The sequence below is a fragment of the Canis aureus genome, chromosome 21, assembly GCF_053574225.1.
Source record: "Canis aureus isolate CA01 chromosome 21, VMU_Caureus_v.1.0, whole genome shotgun sequence".
NCBI lineage: Eukaryota > Metazoa > Chordata > Mammalia > Carnivora > Canidae > Canis > Canis aureus.
This window is the reverse complement of record NC_135631.1, coordinates 7001203-7023513: the sequence shown is the minus strand read 5'-3', so window position 1 is coordinate 7023513 and position 22311 is coordinate 7001203. Positions and strand designations below refer to the sequence as shown.

The 22311-nt window shown below is 60.0% G+C and overlaps 1 protein-coding gene across 7 annotated transcripts in view; it reads right to left on the bottom strand.

Annotated features, from left to right (window-relative positions):
* The window catches only part of TPCN2 (two pore segment channel 2), a 66305-nt gene extending 44479 nt beyond the window's left edge, over positions 1-21826 (bottom strand). For 4 of the 7 annotated variants that reach the window (XR_013359842.1, XR_013359841.1, XM_077862751.1 and 1 more), the window contains exons 1-18: positions 21673-21825; positions 17882-17946; positions 17060-17136; positions 16292-16469; positions 14801-14917; positions 10979-11085; positions 10352-10424; positions 9046-9148; positions 7985-8050; positions 6995-7059; positions 6457-6554; positions 5776-5857; positions 5471-5557; positions 4567-4686; positions 4359-4418; positions 2404-2532; positions 1645-1694; positions 149-248 (exon numbers count right to left, since the gene is read on the bottom strand). Coding sequence is in view for 5 of the 7 variants with exons in the window: in XM_077862751.1 (XP_077718877.1) it covers positions 149-248; positions 1645-1694; positions 2404-2532; positions 4359-4418; positions 4567-4686; positions 5471-5557; positions 5776-5857; positions 6457-6554; positions 6995-7059; positions 7985-8050; positions 9046-9148; positions 10352-10424; positions 10979-11085; positions 14801-14917; positions 16292-16469; positions 17060-17136; positions 17882-17946; positions 21673-21784 (1689 nt within the window). In the remaining 2 variants the exon portion in view is untranslated. Of the gene's footprint in view, positions 1-148; positions 249-1644; positions 1695-2403; positions 2533-4358; positions 4419-4566; positions 4687-5470; positions 5558-5775; positions 5858-6456; positions 6555-6994; positions 7060-7984; positions 8051-9045; positions 9149-10351; positions 10425-10978; positions 11086-14800; positions 14918-16291; positions 16470-17059; positions 17137-17881; positions 17947-21672 lie in introns of all 7 variants that reach the window. The other 3 variants (XM_077862747.1, XM_077862748.1, XM_077862750.1) reach the window with 3 other exon arrangements.
* Between the last annotated feature and the right edge of the window lie 485 nt (positions 21827-22311).

Here is a 22311-nt window from a genome sequence, read left to right as displayed (position 1 = left end):
AGGGGACACATCCCCAGGGGACCAAGGTAGCCAGAGGGACAGTCCTGGTCTCAGTTCCTCCCTGGTCAGGCTCAGCCACTCTCTAGAGCAATGTCACAGTGGGAGCAGGACAGTGGGAAGGTGAGGCAGGGGTCAGACGTCCACGGACCTTCATGCTGGGGATGATGCGCAGGAACCGGAACACGATGAGCATGTTCACCAGCCGGGCCATGTCCCACAGCGACAGCAGGCCCAGCATCTCTGGCTTCCTGGAGAGACACACAAGAGACTGGTTGGGAGAGCCTCAACATGCCAGCAACAGGAAGACACAGAGATGCAGAGAGCGAGGCGGCGGGTGGGGGGGGTGCTCCATCTCAGGTACAGGACAAAGTCTGGATGGTACATCCCTGGCAGCCCAGGACAGCACTGGCCAGGGCACAACCCCTCATGGTGGCACCTCGGCTATCACACCCCCCACCTTACAAAGGAGGCCACTCAGGTTCCAGATCCCGGAACACCCAGCTCAGGTCCCAACAGAAGTAGAAGAGACCTGCTCCCCAAGCCAGTCCCCTGACCCCAGCCCTATTTCACCCCTTTTTCTGACCTCATCTGAGATCCCTGTTGGCTGACCCTGGCTCCTGACCCCATCCCCTGTCCTGTGGTCCCATTCTATGTCCCGGCCCCTCTTGGTATTTCTCAGGGGCTTACTGGGCTCTCATTCCTATTTAAATTGAAACTCACTCTCACACAGGACACTCCCCTTGTGATTCTCAGACAAAAGTACACGGTGGGCTTTCAGTGAGCTTTACCGACAAGCCAGCCCTACAGCTAGCTGCCCGGCACAGGGGACCACTGCTCCTGAGGCCGGGGCTCCCGCCAGGCCACGAGGGACCCGCCAAGGACAGCGCCAGCCCAACTGTCTGCCTGACATAAAACCTTCCTGGCTGGCTCTGCAGCAGCTGACCCTAAACAGCCAGTCTTTCAGCCCCACTCCCCATCTCCAGCACCTTCTAGCTGCCCCGCTAAGACATCTCTATCCCAAAGAGATACCAAGATACCAGAGCGGCCAAGAGGCCCAAGGCCAGTGAGGCCAGCACACACACACTGCAGGGGCAGCTATGTCCTGGGCACCGCGACCTCACAGCCACCACACTTCAAGGCACCCAGACATCTAGACTGCTATGTGGCCATAACAGGGGTGGTGGGACTCACAGCAGCCCCGGCCTCCATCATCTTACAGGGGGCTAACCCGACGACCAGAGTGGGAGGTGACAGGCCAAGGTGACACAGCTCCCAGCCCGACTCCAGGGCTCAGGGATCCCGCCAGCCCTAAGCTGGGCATCTCCACTCCCCAGGGCACTGGGGGCCGCACGCCCCACCCCGGTGCTGGTGCCGAGGCCGCTGTCCCCTAGAGACTTGTCAAGGCTCTAGGAACGCTATCATTCTGATAGCGAGTTAGGACACGTTCCCCAAGAGCGACGAGAGGGGTCTGCACCCACAGTCCTCAGCGGCCAGGCTCTGAGCCGCCAGCTCTCCTAACACTAGGGCGCTTGGCCCGGGAGTCAAGCGGCCCGAGCAGGCAGGCCCACAGAGAGCGCACCCCCCCTTGGGGCCTAGCAGGGCGCTGGTTGCTGTAGCCTCCCTCGGTTCTCTGCAGTCACATACCAGCCTGGGTGTGGGAATCGGTACACAGCCAGAGTTGAGATCTCCAAAACCTTTAATTACAAAAGAAGAGAAGGCATCGCTACAGCAACGTTAATCTAGGCGGCTTTCCAATGAATTATAAAGCTCGTGTGTAACATGTTCCCCGCAAAGGGGGATTTGGGGAGAAGTCAGAGCTCTATCCTCGACCCCATGGGTTGGTTCCAAACGTGGGACTTCCTGCAGCTGAGAGACTCTCAGGTATCAGGAAGCAGCAGCCCGCACATACGGAGGGCGGGATACCGGAAAGGCTGGCGGGGGCCCAGGTCGAGGACAGACCAAAGGCCCCCGTCCCAAGGGGCCCGCAGTTCCTAGAAACACGAATGAATGCAGCACTAGCATGGCTGCTGACACACACACACACCACGCGTGACCCTCTACTCCCACAGCTTCTGGGGAAAGGGTGCCTGGACCCCTGCCTCTCCTGCCACCCACAACAAGGTCCCACGGTCCTGAGCTCTGTGGCCGGGGCTGGTGAGCCAGCGAGGCCCCTCTCAGGGGCGGGAGAGGCAGCCTGCCTCCCGACGTTCAGACACGGTGGAAACCCGGTTCCTACAGCCGCTCACAGGAATGCCAGCCCTCTGCCACTGGAGGCAGGAGCCCAAGGTCCTGGGGCCCTCAGCTCCCGAGGGCCAGCCTGAGATGGACACAGCACAGAGCACGCAGAGAACACGCCGCCCACCCGGAGAGGCCTATCCTAGACTGGCCTATCCTAGACTTTACCAGCAGGACGACGGTGAGGAGGCCATCAAACAGGTTGCTGGAGTATGACAGGTACCCCGGCAGGCCCAGGGCGAACACCTTCAGAAGCAGCTCCAGCACGTAGTACAGGATGAAGACACAGTTGAGGATCTGAAAGGAGGACAGCTACCCAGTGCTCAGTCCCGACCTGCACCATGGGCCTCTCAGGGCTGCTCCGCCCGCGTCCCCACCCCCACACACATGGGGCGTCTCCAGTGCCCCCCTTCCTGATCCATGCCCTCGTCAGGGGACTGGCCTCAGTGGTAACCCACACAGCTGCACCCCCAGCGCATGCTCACCTGGCCCCACATCTCCCACCCCACATCCTTTCTGTGCCTGCAGGCCTGGGTCACCCCCAACCCACCCCACCAGCTCCTGTTCTGGCAGTGGCTCCCTCCCCGTGGCTGCCACCCAAGCCCACGCCCCCGGTGCTCTGCCCTCACTCCTCCAGTCCCCATCTCCACGGGAACATCAGGGCGACCTCTAACAACGCACATGGGCAGGGGCCTCCCTCAGGGGAAGGGAGTGTCAGAGGAGGTCTAGCATCTAAGGTGACCACAGGCCACTGGGTCTCTTGTCTTATTTGAAGCCAGTGAGTAAAATACAGAGGACCTCTTCCCTTGATGGAGGCCTCACGGCACCGCCCCCGGGGTGCACAGAGCCACAGTGGGGGGGGGGGGATCGGGTGGGGGCACAAGGGGTCAGATGAGCACTGCGGTCACCTCGCATAGGGGTCCAGCCTAAATTTCCCATTGTTAGTGCTGCCCCATCCACACCCATGAAGAGGTCGCTGTTAAGGCAGGAAGAACATTTCTGACCCTGCGTCCTGAGCCATTACCATAGGGCAGAGCAGGATGGAACTCTGCAGGCACCCCAGAACCCCCTGCGGCACTCCCGAGACCAGAAGCCCCTCACAGACAGTCATGCTGACCATGATGCTTAACAACTACTGCTAAAGAAGACAGACTCTAGGGGCGCCTGGGGGGGTTCCACCGGTGAAAACGACTACCTTCGGCTCAGGTCATGATCCCGGGTCCTGGGATTGAGCCCCACACAGGGCTCCCTGCTCAGTCGGGGGGGCCTGCTTCTCCCTCTCCCTCTCCTCACTGCTCATACGCTCTCTCACTCTCTCTCTCTCTCTCTCTCAAATAAAATCTTTGAAAAAAAAAGATAAAATATAGGTCAACTGCATCCAACTTGATTTTGTCAAGAGTAAAAACCAACGGTGAGTTACTCACTAGGAGACTGAAGCATTCCAGTGTCATCCAGAAATAAAGTACAACGGAAATAAGACTTTCTTAAAGTATAAAACAAAGGAATTTCAAGCATCAGGTCAGGAAAACCATTTTTTCCATTTTGATGCTAGATAAAGTCTACTCTCTGTTTAATACACGTGACATTCTGTGACAGTTTTACATCAGACAAATCAAGCTGTTTCCTACATAACTAATTAAAGACCATTCACTCACTTCAATCAATTTTAACACTGTTCACAAGATCTTTCATTAAAATAACTTTAAAATACCTGCTTTGTTAGGGTTCTGGCATTAAATAACATAGGGGTGTTGCTATTTTGCTTAAAAATCCAAAACAAAAAAATGGTTTTCAAATTCCTAAGGAGATTGACAAGACCTAGTAATGTTAAGAAAAGAGCTCACAATTCCAGAAAGGGCTGAGCACTGGCTGAGAAGCAGCCCCGAGGGGGAGGCTCCAATCCCAGGGCCAGAGAAGCCCGGAAGACGCCTTGGCACACTTGCGGCCTGCACCGCACCAGCCTCTCCCAGGCCCAGCACCCACTCCTGTTGCAGCACCCCATGATGGAAGGAGTGGCTCTGCACCAGAAGGGCCCCAGGGAGGGGGAGGCTGTGCCCTCTGCTCCCGCTGACTCTTCCATCACCCTGGCGAACGCCTGAGAGCAGCGCGGCCCCAGAGCTCACCCCTAGGACGAAGTCGTCACGGTCCTCGGGCAGCACATCTGCATCCATCACCAGGAACACCTGCAGAGCCAGAGCGGCAGGCAGCTCACCAGCCCAGGCCGGTGCCAGGGTGCCACGGCCAGTCAGGGAGCTGGGAGGAGGGGCAGGGGCCAAGGGGGTGGGCAGCGAGGCGCCTCCCACGTCCACACGAGGGCAAGCCCGCACTCACAGAAACAGACACAAGGTTCCCAAGGGCGATGAAGTTCCCCAGGTAGTCAAAGTAGCGGTGGCTGAAGAGGAACTGGGCACTCTGCAGGAAGGGAGACCCGTACTCGGGCCGCGGAGGGTGCTACGGAGGGAGGGAACACACCCAGGCTCAGAAACACGAGTCTGCAGGAGGCTGTGGCTGCAGGGAGCCCGCCACTGCCCATACCACCTTATTCTGGAATTCGACTTTTTTCCTACCTCCTGTCTTATCCAAGTGTGTCCAGCCTAATAAAATAATCTCAAACAATGGAAACAGTTGCACACACTAAAATGTTCATCGCAGTCGTCTCTTAACACCAAAGAAAGCTAGAGAGAACCTAAATGGCCACAGACAGCTCAGGGAAACCACAATATAAGGCAGCCATCTAAATGGACACCAAGTGCTACACGACAAAAACTATTCTGGGAAAAAATATGTGACAATTACACACTAATAACTGAAAGCTTAACACGGAACAGGGCTCTTGCGGATGCAGTGCTGAGCTGGAGGCCGAGGCTCATCTGGTGACTTCACAAATTGGTGTCAACAACAAAAAAATGAGGGCTTTGGACAAACTCAGGACTCTCCTGGGGAAGGACACATGGAAGTAGTATAAGTCTGTCATGGAGACAGGGAAAACCCTCTAGAAGGTTCCTCTAGGTCAGACGTGACCCAGGCCACTCTCTGTGGTCCGTGAATTTCATGATTGACAAAACCATCCCAGCTTCTAAGAGCCAAGTGCTCTCTGTTCCCATCTGTCATCCTAGGGGCCAAAATTCCCAGGAAGGCAGATCCTGGCACTGACCATTAACGGTCACCCAGATGATCAATACCAATAGGTGCTGTAACCTTCCCAGCTCCCCCCAGGTGGCCTGGCACCAGTTACCTCTTTGATCACTCTTTTGTCAAACTCATTGAAGAGTTTCTGAAACTCGTCAGCTGACAGCAGGTCATCACCATAGGAACACACCTTCTGCAAAAGAGGGAAGCAAGTCAGCCGGGCTCAGCTGGGAGGGGAGGAAGGGCTGCCACAGGAAGGTGCACTATCCCCGGCCCCACCCGGCCTGGGCCAGCCCCAGGTGATCTGAAATGACAGCCCTGTGCTGAAAGGGGGCAGCTGGCTGAGGTGACCATCAGGAGGGGCCCAAAGCCCAGGCTGGGGAGGGCAAGAGGACGAGGGGGCTCTGGTACCTCCACAATGGCCTGTTTGTGGGCGCTGTCCAGCTGGACCTTCTGAAGCACCTGCAGGAAGTCCTGGGGCTTCACCCCAACTCTGCGAAGAAGACACCCACGCCCCAGTGAGCCCAGCTGGTACAGCCCACCAGGGCACCCGCACCTCTGACCTGAGCCGTGCCACATGTGACTGAGTGGCCCTGGGCAATGACAAGGGCCTCCGTCATCTAAAAACCCCCAAAGACACTACTGTCCTGCCTTCAAGAGGAGCACACGGGGCTCAGAAGTGGTCCGCAGCACAAAAGAGATACGACAGGGCAGCTCATGAGCCATCGGGATCATCACCTTCCAGACACCACCTCCAGACCAGGCGGAGGCAAAGACATACGTCCCAGGCCCCGCAGGTTCCAGCAGCCAAGCACAGTGGTGCAGGAAGGGCGTGAGCCAGAGGGGAGGGCCAAAGCCAGCCAGCCCTCATCAACCCACGGGCTCCAGGGGTCATGAGGACAAATGAGTCAACCCAGAGAATGACAGCCCTGCAGTGCCAAGGATGTGGTGTTGTCGTGATTCCGAGGCAGCGCTAAAATCAGGCACAGACCCCAGAGAGCTAGGAAACGCTCCATGGAGCACCTAAGGATTCCCTCCCCACAGCGGCTCCCATCTCCCCAGGGAGAAGGGCCCCGGGAGCCCTGCACTCACCGTTGAGGATGGGCTTCCCCCTCCGCGGTCTTGGAGAGGACCTCATAGGCAGCCCGGGCTCCCAGCCGCCTCCGGAACAAGGAGGTCTGGAAAGACTTCTACAAGGAAAATGGCTCTGAGTGGTGGGGTTGGGCCTCCCCCTGCCACACATCCCCCCCGCCCCTGGCTCGTGCCCAGCGGCCTCCAGGGGCACCCTGTCTGCCTGCAGCTGGGGAGCAGCTCTCACCCCCTCGGTCACCAGAGGAACAGCCAGACTCTTCATGGCCCATGGATTCACTAAGGTGCCTATCTGGGGTGCCCAGTTCTCCTGCGTGGCGGGCTCGGGGCCACTCGCGGTGGAGCTGCGACCTCACGGCCTCCCTCTAGAGAAGAGGGAGCAGGGAATGGCCCCTCGGGGGAGGATGTGGCAGGAGGGAGCCAGAGGGCAGTGCAGAGACCCCCGGGACCACCACCCCCCTGGGTCCACCCGGTAGCCGTGCCCCGCTGGGCCTCCAGGGGCGGCTCCTCACAGAGGAGCAGAAACGGCAGCCCGGCTCACCATCAGGTAGCCCCGGAACTGATTGTAGATGATGGCCGTCAGCAGGTTCATCAGAAACAAGCTTCCTTCACGTGAAAAAGCCACAGTCAGTGGGGAGCAACAGGCAGACGGCAGAGTCCACAAGGAGCAGCAGCATCAGGGGCCCAGGGCTAGGGGCAGCACCCAGGGGCGCCAGAGGGCCAACACAGGCACAGCAGACCCACAGGGGCTGGTGAGCAGGGCCTGGACGACCTCAGAGCAGGGGGAGCCCATCAGTCCCGCCAGGGGCCTGGTCCACATGCAGGCCTCCCTGTCCTCATCTACTGAATACGCGTGCCACCGTGCCTGCCCAGCCACAGCCACCGACGACAGAGGCTATCGGTGGCCACAGACTGAAAACCACGAGGCGGGCCACGGTGAGGCGAAGTCACGAGGTCAGAGGGTACACTGAGATGAGGTCACAGGGTCAAGAGGGCACACTGACGCAAAGTCAGCAGGGAGGGCACGCTGAGGTGAAATCATGGGGTCAGGGAGGACGCACTGAGGTGAAGACACGGGGTTGGGGAGGACGCAATTAGGTGAAGATGTGGAGTCAGGGAGGATGCAACGAGGTGAAGATGCGGGGTCGGGGAGGACGCAATGAGGTGAAGACGCGGGGTCGGGGAGGACGAACTGAGGTGAAGACGCGGGGTTGGGGAGGACGCGCTAAGGTGAAGACGTGGGGTCAGGGAGGATGTACTGAGGTGAAGACACGGGGTTGGGGAGGATGCACTGAGGTGAAGACATGGGGTCAGGAAGGACGCACTGAGGTGAAGATGTGGGGTCGGGGAGGATGCACTGAGGTGAAGACGCAGGGTCAGGGAGGACACACTGAGGTGAATTCAGCAAGGAGGGCACACCGAGGTGAAGTCATGGGGTCGGGACGCCACACTCACACCTGAGCATTCAGGATCTTGCCACTGGGGGCAGGATCTTGTCCCAAGTGACGCCTACAGATCCACCGGAACTTACCTATCAGGGTGAAGACTATGAAAAAGATGGCATAGGCCCGGTTCCTGGAATACGCAGGAGTCATAACTGAGAGAAAGAAATTAGGAGAAATTAAAACGTGCTCACAACCTCAGCCTCCAATCTAATTCCCAACACGGCCCCACATAGTCTGCCCTCTCAACAAAAAGAAGGGCTCTGACTGGGAGACCTAGGAGGCCTTCTTGCCCCAATGCTGACCCTCACGCCTCTGCTCACACACCCTTGGAGTGGGAACTCACTGCTTTTCCAGGCTGCTCCTCCTTACACTAAGCTGAAACCTGCTTCCCTGTGAACCCCCCGCACCCCAAAAGCTCAGCTCTCCCTTGGGGGATTTGCTAGACTCACGGGACACGTGAGGACAGTGCTCAGGGTGTCCCACTGCACAGCTCTCTCTGGGTGTGGAAGCTGGGCCTGCCCTCCCGGGAAGGTCTCTCTGATGGGGGGGATCATCCCTGAGCCCAAGACCAAAGTCTCGAGCCAGGGTGGCGAGGCCACAGCCAGGCCCTAAAGGCCCACAGCACCTCATCCTGGCCACAGCCTGGCCCAAGCAGAGAGGCCCCAGCACAACCCCAAACATGAGCACCACAGCTACCTAAGACCCAGGGCTGGTCACCTTCAGGGCCGAGCCACACCCCACAGCTGGGCCCAGGTGGCGACAGGGAAAGTGGCTGGGCCTCAAAGATGAACCCACCAGGGAACACGCCAAACACACCACCATTTGTCACCTTGTTCATTCTTAGCTTCTCAGTAGAGTCAGGAGACGGGAAAGACAAGGTGAAGGGAATAGAGGAAAAAAAGAAGGAGGGGAGGGAGCAAAGGAGATGAGAAATAATGCAAAAAAAGAGGAAACAGGAAGGAAAAGAGAAGAGACAAATAGAGAAAGAAAAACAAGGAAGGAGCGAGGGAGAGAACCCAACGTCCTCCTTTTCATCCTCCACCCAGCGATAAAAAAAGCCCTCCACACTGCTGCCTCCCAGAGCCCAGCGCTGAGGCTCCGCACGAAGCACACCCACCCCCAGGCCCCGTGCCCCCTCCTCACACACCGTCGGGGTTATTGGCAGTGGTCAGCAGCACCAGCAGGGAGGTCAGAGCCTCCGGCAGGTTGCGAAAGTAGATCAGCCTTTCCCGGTCCTGCCCATGGTCCTGCTGAGAGCAAATGTGGCAGCTCTGGGGTCACCAGGCCTCTGCTCCACCAGCTGAGGCCCAAGGCCGACTGGAGCTCCGTCCACTGCGGGGCCAGCATCCCCTGCCCTGCACCCCCCCCCCATCATTTCCCACCAGACTCTGCCCTCACGGCCAGACAAGACCTAACTTGGGGCCTCTGAGCCCAAGAGCCAGTGCCAGGAAAGCTGCACAGCCCCCGAGACACCGGACCCCGAAGCAGGTCTGCTCAGAACTGTGGTGAAAAGCTCTCAGCCACACTGGCTGACACAGACACAGCATACACCATTAGTCACACAACCACATGGACAAATACACGGATGTACAAAGACACACACAGAGCACACACCCAGGTACAGAGACACACATCCAGCACACACAATGACACAAACACACACTCAAGAGATACAGACATGGGTTCCTTTCACAGGGAAGTGCACACACACACACACACACAAAGGGAGCTCCAGGTCTTCCAGAGTCAGAAGGGACAGTCCAGTCCTCCCTCACGGACAGTACAACCTGAACCCAGTATTGCCACAAACTCAAGGGACACTGGCCTCACTGACTACCCCATGTTCCCAGGACAGAGATGCAGGACAGCTCCTGCCCTGAGGAGGACAGGGACCCAGGTCAGGATGTGAGGACAGACACACTGGACCACAGATGCATGGGGAGGAGACCAGGGTGAGAGGTGCCAGACACCTCCACACAGCAACAAGCCATCGGGGGCCAAGCAGCAACAAGAGCTGGAAGAGAAGGGGACCCAGGAGGAGGGCAGAAGGCCCAGCTGGAGAAGAGGAAGCGGAGACAGGCAGGTGCTGTGAGGGGAGCGAACAGCAGTGCAGTCCACCCCGACGGCCCCCAGTGCCCGTCTGAGGGGGCCTCTACCTAATGAGGTGCAAGGAGAGCTGGGTCAGCGACAGGGCAGGGAGGGGAGAGGAGGGAGGGATGGAGGGAGGCGTGGGGAGGAGCCAGGCCGACGAGGGGTGGCTTGGCAGGGGCACTGGGACGACGGGTCATCTGAAGAGACACTGCAGTCTAGGCAGGCCATCGCTGACCCTGGTCACGAGGTCAGGGCGGCAGCCTGACCTCTCCTCCACCTCTGCAGCCCAAGAGTGACCCGGAGGGCCAAGCTGTCCATCCACCCCAAGGGATCCAGGCTGGGGACAGAAAGGAGTGTGGTACCTTCTCGCCTGTGAACAGCAGCATCCCAAACATGGTGAAGACACACAGGTGGAGCGCCAGCAGCAGCATGACACTGGAGGGACGGATGCAGGTGCTCAGCACAGGGCACACGCCCCACGAGCCAAAGGGGATGGGGGTTGAGGGGCAACCGGCCCAACTGCTCAGGGGAACCCTCTGCCCCAGAACCTGCCATGCACTCAGCTACTGGTCCTGTCCTGAGGGAGCTCTTTCCTTGGCAGGGACAGTCGGGACCCCAGGGGCACACCCTAAGGATGCCCCTGGACTCTCTGAGGGGTAAGGCCACATCCCTCCATCTGGGCTGGACACTGAGGGCTCAACTATGTGAGCCACGAGGGGAGGGGATGCGAGGCAGAGAGAGGCCAGGGGATAGAGAAACGAGGGGGGTGGTGGTCACGGCCACAGAGGGACCGAAGGGGAGCATCTGCAGGGCTCCGCAGCTATTGATCAGAGGGCACAAGACCACCAAGCGGCTGCTAGGAGGCCCCCAAACACCCCCACACTGGCCTCCCCCCAGGTGGGCACTGGCCACACCCCAAGGTGCAGTCCTGGCACCCCCAATGGCAGGAAACCCCACCTGCCCTGCAAGTCCCCGCACCGAGAGCCCACCTGGCCATTTCCGGCAGTGATGACCTGATACACTTGAGCGTCTTCTTCATCATGGACGAGTTCTGCATCAAGAAGAAGGGGCGCAAGAGCCTACGAATCCGCAGGGGCTGAAAGACAGCAGAAAGGGGCCCTCCACTTCCGCCCAGGCCCGAGACCAGAGGTGCAGAAGAGCCCTGGAGCCCCACTCAGAACCCCCCCCCCCCCCTGCCCCGGCCATCTGCTCACAGCCTTGGCCTCCCTACCCGGTCTCACGCAGGCTCCGCATCCTCCCCCAACCCCTGCCAACGGGTCACCCCACTCCCATCAGCCCTGCGGCCTCAGCACCATGGGGACTCCACTCCTCTCTACAAACACACCCAGGGGGCTACTCCAAGCTCCTGGCTCCTCCCCTGTCCCCATCCCTCCCAGCTGCGGCCCCATCCCTCCCAGCTGCGGCCCCATCCCTCACACACGTGTGTCCACCTGCACACACAGCCTCTGTGCGCCTACCCGACACATGCACGCCCTCTACACACAAGCACACATACATGGGTCCACACACAGGCCCCCATTTCCTCCTTCCCCTCTTCCTTCCTGTCAGAACCAAGGAGAGGCCCCCCCCACCTTCACCCCCCAACCCCGTCCTCAGGACCACCCAGCCGTCTCAAGGGCTTGTCTCAAGGGCTTCCCTCAGGAGCCCCTCCTCCCTCCTCCATAGCAATACCACACACGTTCTAATGCCCTTCACCTGCTCCATGTGTCCCTGCTCCTGACCCAGCCAGTCCTCCCGTCTGGGCTGCTGGACCCAGCCTCAGGGACGACCAGGCCTGAGTCTGCCCAGCGCCTCAGGCTATCTCCCCCATACCTGACCCCCAAGTGCTGACACCCAGATCCCCTTCCTCACCTCTGCGACCTCATGCCTTGGCGCACTTGTCAGGCCTCCCATGCAGTTTTAAGCACCATGCTTATGCTCTGTACTCTCACATGCCGCAGCCCATCCCAGCTCCTAACTCGACTCCCGTCCCACTGTCTTAGAAACCAAAAGGACCACATCCCCTCCCTGTCCAAGTCCTAAGGACTGCCTGGAGGCCCTCTCTGGCCCATCCAGGGGCCACTGCTCGCCCTCCTGCCCACCCCTCTGCTCAGCTGGCAGGCTGTCCCTGTCCCTCTCATCCAACCTCCTCTAGCACAACACCCATGGCATTCTGGAACGCCACGGTGCATCTGGGCTTTCCTCATACTGTGGGTCTCTCTTACAACAGAACAAGGTCCTACCAGCGCTGGTCCCTCTGGATGGTCCACAGGACATGTGATCCCCAGGCCTAACTCAACCTCCCTGGGCTGCACACGTTCTCAAAAGGGGGCCCGGGTCCCGACACAGGACCAAGAAAGCCAAAGGAAACAGCAATAAATGTATGCTCAGGGCCCTGCCCCCACCCCGTCCCTGTGGGCTGAGGGGCCAGCGTCCCCAGCTCACCCACGATCTCCACTGCCCTGGATGGAACCCGTCTCAGTGCCTGTAACCTGAGTCTCTTAGCCATCCCTCCAGGTCAAGCAGGGCCTGAAGGTCCTACTGGCACCCGCACCCCGGGACTGGGACCCCCACCTGTCATCAGACACGGACCAGCAATGCAGCTTCTCCCAGCTGTAGTAACTCAACCTGCCAAGAGCCCTCCCAACGCTGGGGCCCATCAGGGTCATGGACACAGAGATGTGTGGCCTTTATGAAGGATAAGGAGGCAGACACAAGCCTCAACGCCAAGGAGAAGCCGGCCCGGTGCCAGTGAAGCCCCTGGTGAGGCCCGCACAGAATCACAGCCCACCAACTAACCTGCAGACACCCCGCCTCCCAGCAGAGAGAGCCACAGCACAGTTGTGACCATGGTCTATCCAGCGGCAGACCACGTGGGACCTGACCCTCTGGCCCACGAGGACAACAGACAGAGAGACTGGGCTGGAGCAGGTGGGGGCCCCTGGTCCTCCTCGCCCTCCCTCCCCGGCACCCATGTGAGGTCTTTGTGATTGGCCAACTGGACAGGAAAGAATCTCAGGCCTGGTCTGTAGATGGTTCTAGGTGATAGGCTGACCCTACTCACAAGTGGACCACGTGTGGCATTACAGCCTCCATCAGGAAAACCCTCCAGTGGCGGAGCCAAAGGGAAAGCTTTGCAGGGGGCAGGGCACAGAAAGAACACAGCACACAACTGGGGACAAGGTCTGAGAAGCATGCATGTGGGTGGGCAGAGTGAACACTCGAGAGACAGATGACATGTCCTGTGACATCAGAGACTTTCCCCCAAGGCCACCACGGATGGCCTGCCCTCCAGAAGCAGAGCCCATCTGCACTCAGCCCACCCCCTGATGTGGCCCCCTGATGGGTGGGTGACTGCATTGGGCCCCTTCCCCAGGCAGGACGCTGGCTGTCCTCACTGAACAGTTACGCAGGTTAGGGCTCTGCCTGGGACCACCCAGGACCGCGACCCAGGCCTCAGAAGCAGTCAACCCATGGCAGGGGCTCGGTGGCCCTGGGCAGGCTGGGTGACACCCGTGCTGGAGGACAGCCCTCTATGGGACCAGAAGAGGCACCAGAGGCTCTGAGCACAGGATAAAACAGCCCACAATTCGGTGCCCTGCTACTCTGGGAACGTCCACTCCGGGGGGCAGGTGTTCCCTCGGGGACACGCTGTAAGTCTTATGAAGGCAAGAGTGGGGGACAGGCAGGGGGTGCTGCTGCCCAGAGGGTCAGGGAGGCCTCAGTCAGAGACACTGAGGCACAGCCAGCAGAAAGATTATCAGGAAACTCCGGGAATCAAAAAAGGCAGCACCACCAAGGACACGGACTGCCAGGAACAAAGATCTGGGTCTCCGCTCAAGGCGAAGACCCAGGGGAACTGGGGAGCAGGGGAGCCACAGGGCGCCGGGACACTGGGCAGGAGGAAGCTCTCAGGGTGAGTCAGGGCCGCAGCCAACAGCAAAGCGTGACGTGAGACACTCCGAGCAGCCTCCCTTGCTCAGTGCGCAGATGTGGGTTCGTAGATGTTAACTAAGCTCTTTCCTGCAAGGAAGCAGGAGGCGGGCCGTGGGCCCCAGCCGTCATCGGTTCCCCTTCAGCAAGCCTTACTCTTGCCAGTGAGGACACTGTGGGGCGGGGGTGGGGGGACACGCACCTGTCCCCTTGCTGTCCCTTGGGCAGTACCCACACCAGGAGCTCCCAGTCTCCCCTTCCTTCAGCCCTGCCAGACCAAGCAGTCTCCGGTGGGGTCCTGGTGATCTGCAGCCCTCCAGGGCCTGGAGGGCAGGGTGCCAGCTCTGGGGGCCCCTCCCCTGAGTTTCCTGCAGTTCTGGAGCCTGCTGGGCCCGCCCCCACCCTGTCCTTCTGCCTTATCAGTTACTCAACACCTGCTTAAACCTCAACGTGAGTTCTCTTAGCTAAAGCACTCAATAGGCTTGTGTCCCTGCCTGGCCCTGATGGACACGGATGTCCCCACACCTACTTCCCTGCTTCTGTTCTTTCCAGGCACTGGGCAGTGCATCCGGGAGGGGGGTGAAGGGGACGCTGCAGTTCACATGGGCTCTCCCATGGCAGCCCTCCCAGAGCGTGGGCCACATGGCCACGGTGAGGCCCCAGGATGCGGGGGGACCTGACCAGTCGAGATGCTCAGCTGAAAGGTGGCGAGGCAGGAATTGGGAGTCCTCGCACCCTCCCCAGGCCTCAGTGTCTTCTTCTACAAGCTGGGACGAGGCTCCGTGGCCGACGGCTGGCTGAAGGAGGGTGGGCAGAGCTGGGCAGGGCGCAGGCCACCAGAGCTTCTAGCTCCCATCTCAGAGCACAGCACCACCTACCTCCTGGCAAACCAGACCCAGTGACACGATCCAGTCCATGAGAGACACGACCAGCACCACCATGTAGGCCAGCAGCCAGAGGTTCTTCTGGAACTGGGCCCAGCCAACCAGGTAGCTCTGCAAGAGAGGCGGTGAGTGAGCGGGCAGCCCAGTAGTCACCAGCCTGCGGCCGTCAATGCCCCCAAGTGAGGCAGGGGCAGCCAGAGCCAGGAGCTTCGGCCAGCAGTGTGCTCTCACGTGACTTGGGGAACATGAAGCTGAACTCCCTGGCCAGCCTGCTGGTGACCTCGGGCAGCCAGTGACCTTGTGCTCAGCACTTAACCACTCTGTCCTGCTTCCTCAGGGGCAACAGGATCTGAGCCGTCCTGCCCATCCCACCCGTTAGTTTAGCTCATGCCCAGGAACCACTGGAAAAGAGCCATTCTAGAAACGGGGCTTTGCCAATTGAGGCTGTACCACCCAACATGGTCCACTTCTGGTTAGGGCTAGCCCACACCCAGAACCATCCATAAACCAGGCCTGAGGTCTGCCTCTACGGCCAGGGGCCAGTCATCATGAGGCCCATGGGCGGCAGGGACATCCAGAGGTCACAGCGTGCAGATAAAAATGTGTACTCACTCTGACTTTTGAGACTCCCCAAACGTATCAACCATTCAAAAATACTAATGAGACCTTCTCGCTAGTTTCAGTTCCAGTTTAAAAACCCCCAAAGCCCCTAAACACAAGAGCTAAAAAAGAACCACCTCGAAGCTACCCAGGGCCCTCACCCACGGGCCTCAAAGTCAGCAGCAGAGGCCTGAAGCCACACCCCCCGCAGGACAGCCCAGCAGGTGCTGGGCAAAGGCCCTGCCCAGTGACTCTGGGGACAGCCTGCCGCGCCACCCGGCCCGCTGTGTCCGGAGGGCCCAGCACTGGAGCGCTGGAATTGCTACCGTCTGACAAAAGTAACAACGTGTGACCCACAGTAGGACCCGGCCTCTCAGCCCCCCTGCATCTCACTGGGAAGCCATTAAGGCTCTGAGCCTCTGACACGGCTCAGCTCAAATGAGCAAGGCAGGGCACACCTCCAGCTTCCAGAAGGCCTCAAGTCAGAGAGAATCTAGAGTCAGACGCACACCATGTGGCTACAGGCCCCACGCCCACCTCCTCCTGTGTTCCTCTTCTGCTGGGGGTGGGAGGCTGGGCCAAGACCACTGGTCTACCCTCGTCCTACAGGGGAAGGGGGCCTCAGACCTTCAGCCACTCCCAGAGGCCTCGCGAGGCCATGCACCTGGCAGGGCTGAACCCAAGACTCAGTTTCATCTGGAGAGGACCGAGAGCTGACAAAGCCCAGAACCCTCCACCAACCCAGGCCTCTGCTCAGATGGTCAAAGTGCACAGTCAGAGCCAAAGGCAGCTAACTCCAGGAGTATGAAAACTAATCAGGAAAGCAGCACCAGGCTGGGAGGGCCCTGGTCCCTGCGCTCTGGCACCTGACGGCACCCACCTCACCTTCACAGAGACGTCGGCCACAAAGACCAGAAGGCAGAGCCCCTCGATGCTCTCAGTCAGGCCACATGGTGGATCCCAGGGGGGCGAGCGGTAGCGGACATCCGCGGTGCTCGTGAGCGAGGAAGGGGTTTCGATAAAAGCCAAAAACAGGATCAAGAAAATGGTGAAGCTCAATATCCTGAAAAAAGGAACAAAAACTAATTAAAACTCACGAACCAGCCGTGCTCTGGGCCAAACACTAGATCAGCAGGCAGGGTCCCTGGGAGGACAGCGGGACAGACTCCACGGTTTCAAAAGGCAAGGCCATGGGGCAGCCCCAGTGGCTCAGCAGTTTAGTGCCGCCCTCGGCCCAGGGCCTGATCGTGGAGACCCGGGATGGAGTCCCACGTCGGGCTCCCTGCATGGAGCCTGCTTCTCCCTCTGCCTGTGTCTCTGCCTCCCTCCCTCTCTCTCTCTCTCTCTTTGTATGTCTCTCATGAATAAATAAATAAAATCTTTAAAAGAAAAAAAAGGCAAGGCCATGCTTCCTGGTGTGTGCCCACTCTCAAGGGGTCAGACAGCGCAACTCAAGCCAACACTCCATCTCCAAGGCTAAACCTCATCACCAGAAAAGCCCCTCTTTCCTTGGGCTGGGCTCCTTTCCGGAGGAGGGAAAAGCAGCTCCTTCTCCACTATGGGGAGGGGACAGCCCGCCAGGACACTGAGACCAGCCTCCCCCCGTCCACCCAGACCGCAGGAACCCCACGCTGCATGCATGTGCCTTCTCACCATTGGCACGTGTTCGAGTAATACAACCGGTAAAGCCACATCGACCTGGCATCCATGCGGTGGTTAATGGAACGATACTGAAAGTGAACATCACACAGGGGAGCGTGAGTGAGGGTCCCCTCAGAGCTGCACAGCACAGCCAGCCACATGCAGGGCACCCACTGACCCCAGGACAGGCCCTCGGCAGGCAGACGGGCTGTGGACCAGAGTCCACTTTCACTACATACCTGGACAAAGGGCTCTCTTGGGACCCTGCAGGGGCATGTTTGCTGAGAGAGGCAGAGCACCCTAGGAACCTGTCCTGCATGGACACATGCTTCTAAATGTATAGCTGTATCCACTGCCTGCCTGTGAGGCTCTCCCCTCTGCTGTGCTAGGCCCCTACAACCCTGTCACTCTCCAGGACACCCTAGCCTAACTCCCCACATGGCACGTTGCTTCCTTCCATCGCTATTTCTCTCATTGAGCCTGAGTGCTGTTTTCCAGCCGGGGATGGTCTGACCATCTCTGGGCATCTTTCACAGGACCTGGGACAATGCAGGTGCATGACAGGCCCTCAGGAGGTAACTCAACAAAACAAGCAATTGATGCTAGGACTCAAAAGAAGAACACCCAGCACCCCAGCAACCCCCTGCCTCAGGGAGGACTCCAGGCAAGTCGGGCCCAAAGGCCCCATCATCACAGTTATATGATGACATGGATCAGCCACCCAGGCCTGGCCCCAGGACAGCAAGGAGGGGACCAGCAGGGCAGCCATCACCCAGGCCCCACAAAACCTGGAGACGAGCCCAGGCCCAGCCACTAGGAGCAGGTGCCGCCCACCTGGATTGCATCTTCGATGAACACAGTAGCCTGGTCAAAGCAGAGATCCCACCGGGACGCAGCACCTGCAGGCAGAGAAAACACATCAGGCGACAAGGCAGATGACGTGACGCTCGCCTGCTACAGGACAATCGAGATCAAGGAAAGAATCTGGAGGCATTCTTTTCCAAGGCTCTGGAATGAGATGCCTTTCTCCCTGCAGCAGGTCTGCACACGAGGCAGCCCCAGGCCCGGCACTACCCTTCTGCCACCTTCAGCAGCCAGCAACTTGGGAGGCAGAGCACAGGAGGCTGGACGGGGCCTCCGTGGACCCCAGCAGGCTCCGACTCTGAGCAGCCTTCAAGACAAGTCAGGCGGCTTGAAGCGTCAGCCCAGCACCCCTGCCGCCTGCCCAGGGAGCAGCCCTAAGCTACACACTAGGTCAGTCCCTGCCGCCTTGGGTTCCGTCCACTGCTCAGGGCCAAGTGCCACCTCTGTGGCTTCATTGCAGAAACCACTGCTTGACTCAAAGGAGAAGAAAGGTGTGAGGAGCCATGGCTCACCCCACCCCTGAGGTCCGTGAGGGAGGGAGCAGCCCAGGCTGCGGGGGAGGGGGGGTGCGCCATGGGGAGGCAGCGCAGAGCCGGCATGCAGCCTCCAGCACTTCCCAGATTGGGGCTTGGAAATGAAGAGGACAGCTGCTTCTGTGGAAGATTCTGCTTTCACATCTGGCCCCTTTGTGCCAGCAGCTCCTAAACTGCCCGTACCTGGCACGGAGAGAATGCAGCTTTGTGCGTGCCTCTAGAGCAGAGGTCCCAAAGCCAGAGGCAGAGCGGGGGGTGCGCCACTGTCTGCTCTGCCCATCACCCCCAGGGAAGCGACTATCCCTGTCCTCAGGACTCCCACTGCAGGGCCCGGGGGGTCAACTGGGGACACGGGGGACTCCCGACAGAGGCAGGAGCCTAGGCTCCAGCCTGGCTCTGCCACCACATTGCTGTCACCCAAAGCAAGTGCCCTCCTCTGTGTGGGCCTATTTCCCCCCATGTACAACCTCCATGCTCACCCTGAGGAGCCTTGAAGTTCTCCCAAGGAGGCTGTGAGGATGGTGACTGCCAACTTCCCCTGACGGTGTCCTGGGAACTGTGATGACAGCACTCTGTTCTACTCCCTGCTATACCCACAGAGCCTAGGACAGCACAGGGCTCGGCACATAGTATCCTCAAAGCTTCTTTGTGGAGCGATCAGCCTGAGGGGAGGCTGCAGGGCAGGGTGGTCTGAGGACCCACAAGGGGCCCCAGGTTACCCAAACCTCAGGTAAGAGACCAGATCTCGGCCTAGAGAGATCTAAGGATACAAGCTTCTCAGACAAGAGCCTCTAGGCTCACTCTAGGCCCAGATGCAGGGTGCAGCTGAAGGGGCTCACGCCCAGGCAAGCCACCACAGGCCAGGGGTGTCAGGCACCCTGAGAATTGCCCAGCACACATCAGACCTCTGGCCTGGGCCTCAGGGCACCAAACCTCATCAAGGCCACCCCACCTGTTCTGCAGCCCCTGACACCAACAGCCAGAGGTATCTTCTCACAAACCCTCAGTCATGAACATGTCACAGCTTCCCACGTGTGCCCAGTGCTTCTGGAAAAGGTCCACATTGCCCCTACCTGGCACTACGGGCACCCACCTTACCCATCACCAGCCATCCTGCTGCTTCCCCCATCCTCTGCCCTCTACGCCACTCATCCTGAACTTGGCTCTGCCAAGGCCAAGTTCTCCCCAAGACTCCAAGCCGTTGCCCAGGCTGTCAGCCCTACCAGGATCACTGCTTCCCAACACGGTGGTCTAGGGACCACCACCCCATGTGGCAATAAGTGGGCACTCAGGTCGGAGTGTCAGGGTACAGCATCTGCCATAGGAAGCAGAGGACATCACCGGGTCCCACATCAGCCCAGGACCAGTCTCTCCACCCCAAGCCCCCCTCCTTCCTATTTCAGGCTCCACCCTGCCCTACCTGCCTGGGGCCCCAACCAGCTCCCTGATGACCCTGGACAGGCCCTTCCACCTCTGTGCCTCAGTTCCCCATCACAGGTCACACACGATGGGACATGTGCAGACAGAATGGGGTGCTGTAACTATTTGCTGCTTTTATTCTAGAAGCCCCTTCCATAGCATAGCGCTCCCTCTGACTCTTCCATAGCCAGAAAGAAGGTGATCTCCCTGACCAGGAACAAGAAAAGGAAAGTACAACCCTGGCCCTGCAGCCCGCGAGGTGAGGCTGGGTCAAAAGGACCTGCTGCAGGGTCCACGGGGCACCCAGCAGCACAGTTCCCCGACCCGTCGGCAGAAGGATCAGGCTGTGGGACATGCAAGACCTGTGCAGAGCCCCGCCTAGGAGCCTCCACAGGAGTGGAGCACAGACCAGCCATCCTCAGTCCCCACCGCCCCCAGGGCCAAGCAGCCTAGCCAGGGAGACTCAGAACACAGACCGTCCCATCACGTTCTTGGGAGCCCTCACGGAGGCCATAGCGCCAGGACAAAGAGCCCTCTCTGATGGTCTACACTGTCTGGCCCTGGCTCCTAGCTTACAATGCAGGTCTCATCCGCTGACTGTCCGCTCTGCCAGGACTGGGACCTATGACCATCAGGGTGCTCCACCCAGAGTGGCCCTCGGCACCGACTGTACCAGCTCTGCCACCTGGCCGGGCCCCACACTGAGGGCATCCTCAGCATTCTCTCCAAATGCTCACAACACTCAAGTCAGCCCCTCAGACTACTTCCCTTTTAGTAAAACTCAGAAAGGTCAGGCAACCAGCCAAGGTCACACAGCCAGAAGTGGGGGCACGAGAAAGGCACTCTGACCTCCAGATGCAAACAAAGTCTGCAAGCTCTGTGCCCCTTGCCCAGGGATGCGTGGGGCCCTGTCGCAGGCTGGATGGAGAACTCTCTCAGGACAGCCTCTGAGATGCGCAGGCAGGTGGCTGCCTCGGCCTCTAGTTTTCCATCTCCTAAAAGGAAACCGTCACCCCCATAGTCACAGATGGGCACACACTATGGGCCCCTCCCGGACAGAGGATAAAAGCAGGCCCAGAAAGGGAAAGTGCTCCTGGAGAGAACACCCAGTGTGGCACTAGCAGCAGCCGCAGCAGATCCCAGGGCTGAGCCTGGACAGGTCCCAGACACTTTCTGGGCCCCGGTTTTCTCCCCGGTGAGATGAGGCTGAGGCCCTTCCACGCCTAAACCGGCACCCAACCACCCTGGTGTCTGCCAGAGACAGATGGACTCCACCCTCCTGCCCTCCTCGGGATTCAGCAATTTCTCTGCTGGTAAACAGGAAGGGCAGGCGGGAGCTGCAGAGGGCAAAGGGAGGAAGCTGCCCTGGTCTGGGGTCGCCTGCCCCCACGCCACGCCTGGGGGACCAGCCTCCAGGGAGCCTTGAGCACCTGGAAGGAGAGGGCACACTGAAAGGACCCCTTCGTCTACTCCCAGTTGGGCTTGAAACAGCTTAACCGCCCCCCCAGCCACTTCTCCGCTGTGTGACCTTGGGTGGGGAATGCCCCTCTCTGTGACTCAGTTTCCCCTATCATAACCAGGAGGGAAACGAAAGCTCTGCCTTCTAAGAGCCACCGAGGCGATCCACCCGAGGCCCACCGAGGGGGCCGCAGGGGGCTGCGGGGCTGTGGCCGCCTCTGGGACGCCCGGGGGAGGCAGGACCCGGGCGCCCGCGACTCCGCAGGCTGCAGCCCCCGCCGCGGCCAGAGCGGAGCGCTCGAGGCCGGCAGGACCCCGTGCGCCGCCCCCGCCCCCGCCCCCGCCGCTCACCAGGGTCGCCGCGAACGCTGCCGCAAGCCGCTGAGCCCGCCGGCCAGTCGTGGCCGCTGCCGCCCCGGGCCCGGCCCAGGAGGGGCTCCGACTCGGCCCGCGGGTCCGCCATGGGCAGCGGCCGCCGGACCCTCCCCGGAGCGCAGCTCCCCGCGCGCGACCCCACTGCGCAGGCGCGGCGGCCCCGCCTCCGGAGGTCGGGGGAGGAGAGGACAGCGCCGTGACGTCAGGGATCCCCTTCGCTACCAGCCAATAAGAACGGAGGGTTCGCGTGGAGGCGGGGCTTACCGGGCCACGCCCCCGGGGCGGGACTCGGCGCCCTACGCTCCAGGGAGGGGCGCTAAGGACCCTCCGCGGCTGGGAGGATGCCTTGTTAAAGAGCCGGGTGGGCGGGGTGGGCAGCTCCGGGGCGCTGGTCAGGAGGCAGATTCCTGGGCCCTCCCGGACCTGCTGAGGCAGAAACTCGCGGCAGGGCCCAGGCATCTGCTTTGCTTGTGAGTGGTGGGTACCTAGGAGCGAGGACTGAAGGACATCGCCCCAGAATGGAACTTGAAACTAGTAAGATTAAGTATAATTAAGAGTAAGGCTTAAGGATCCCTGGGTGGCGCAGCGGTTTGGCGCCTGCCTTTGGCCCAGGGC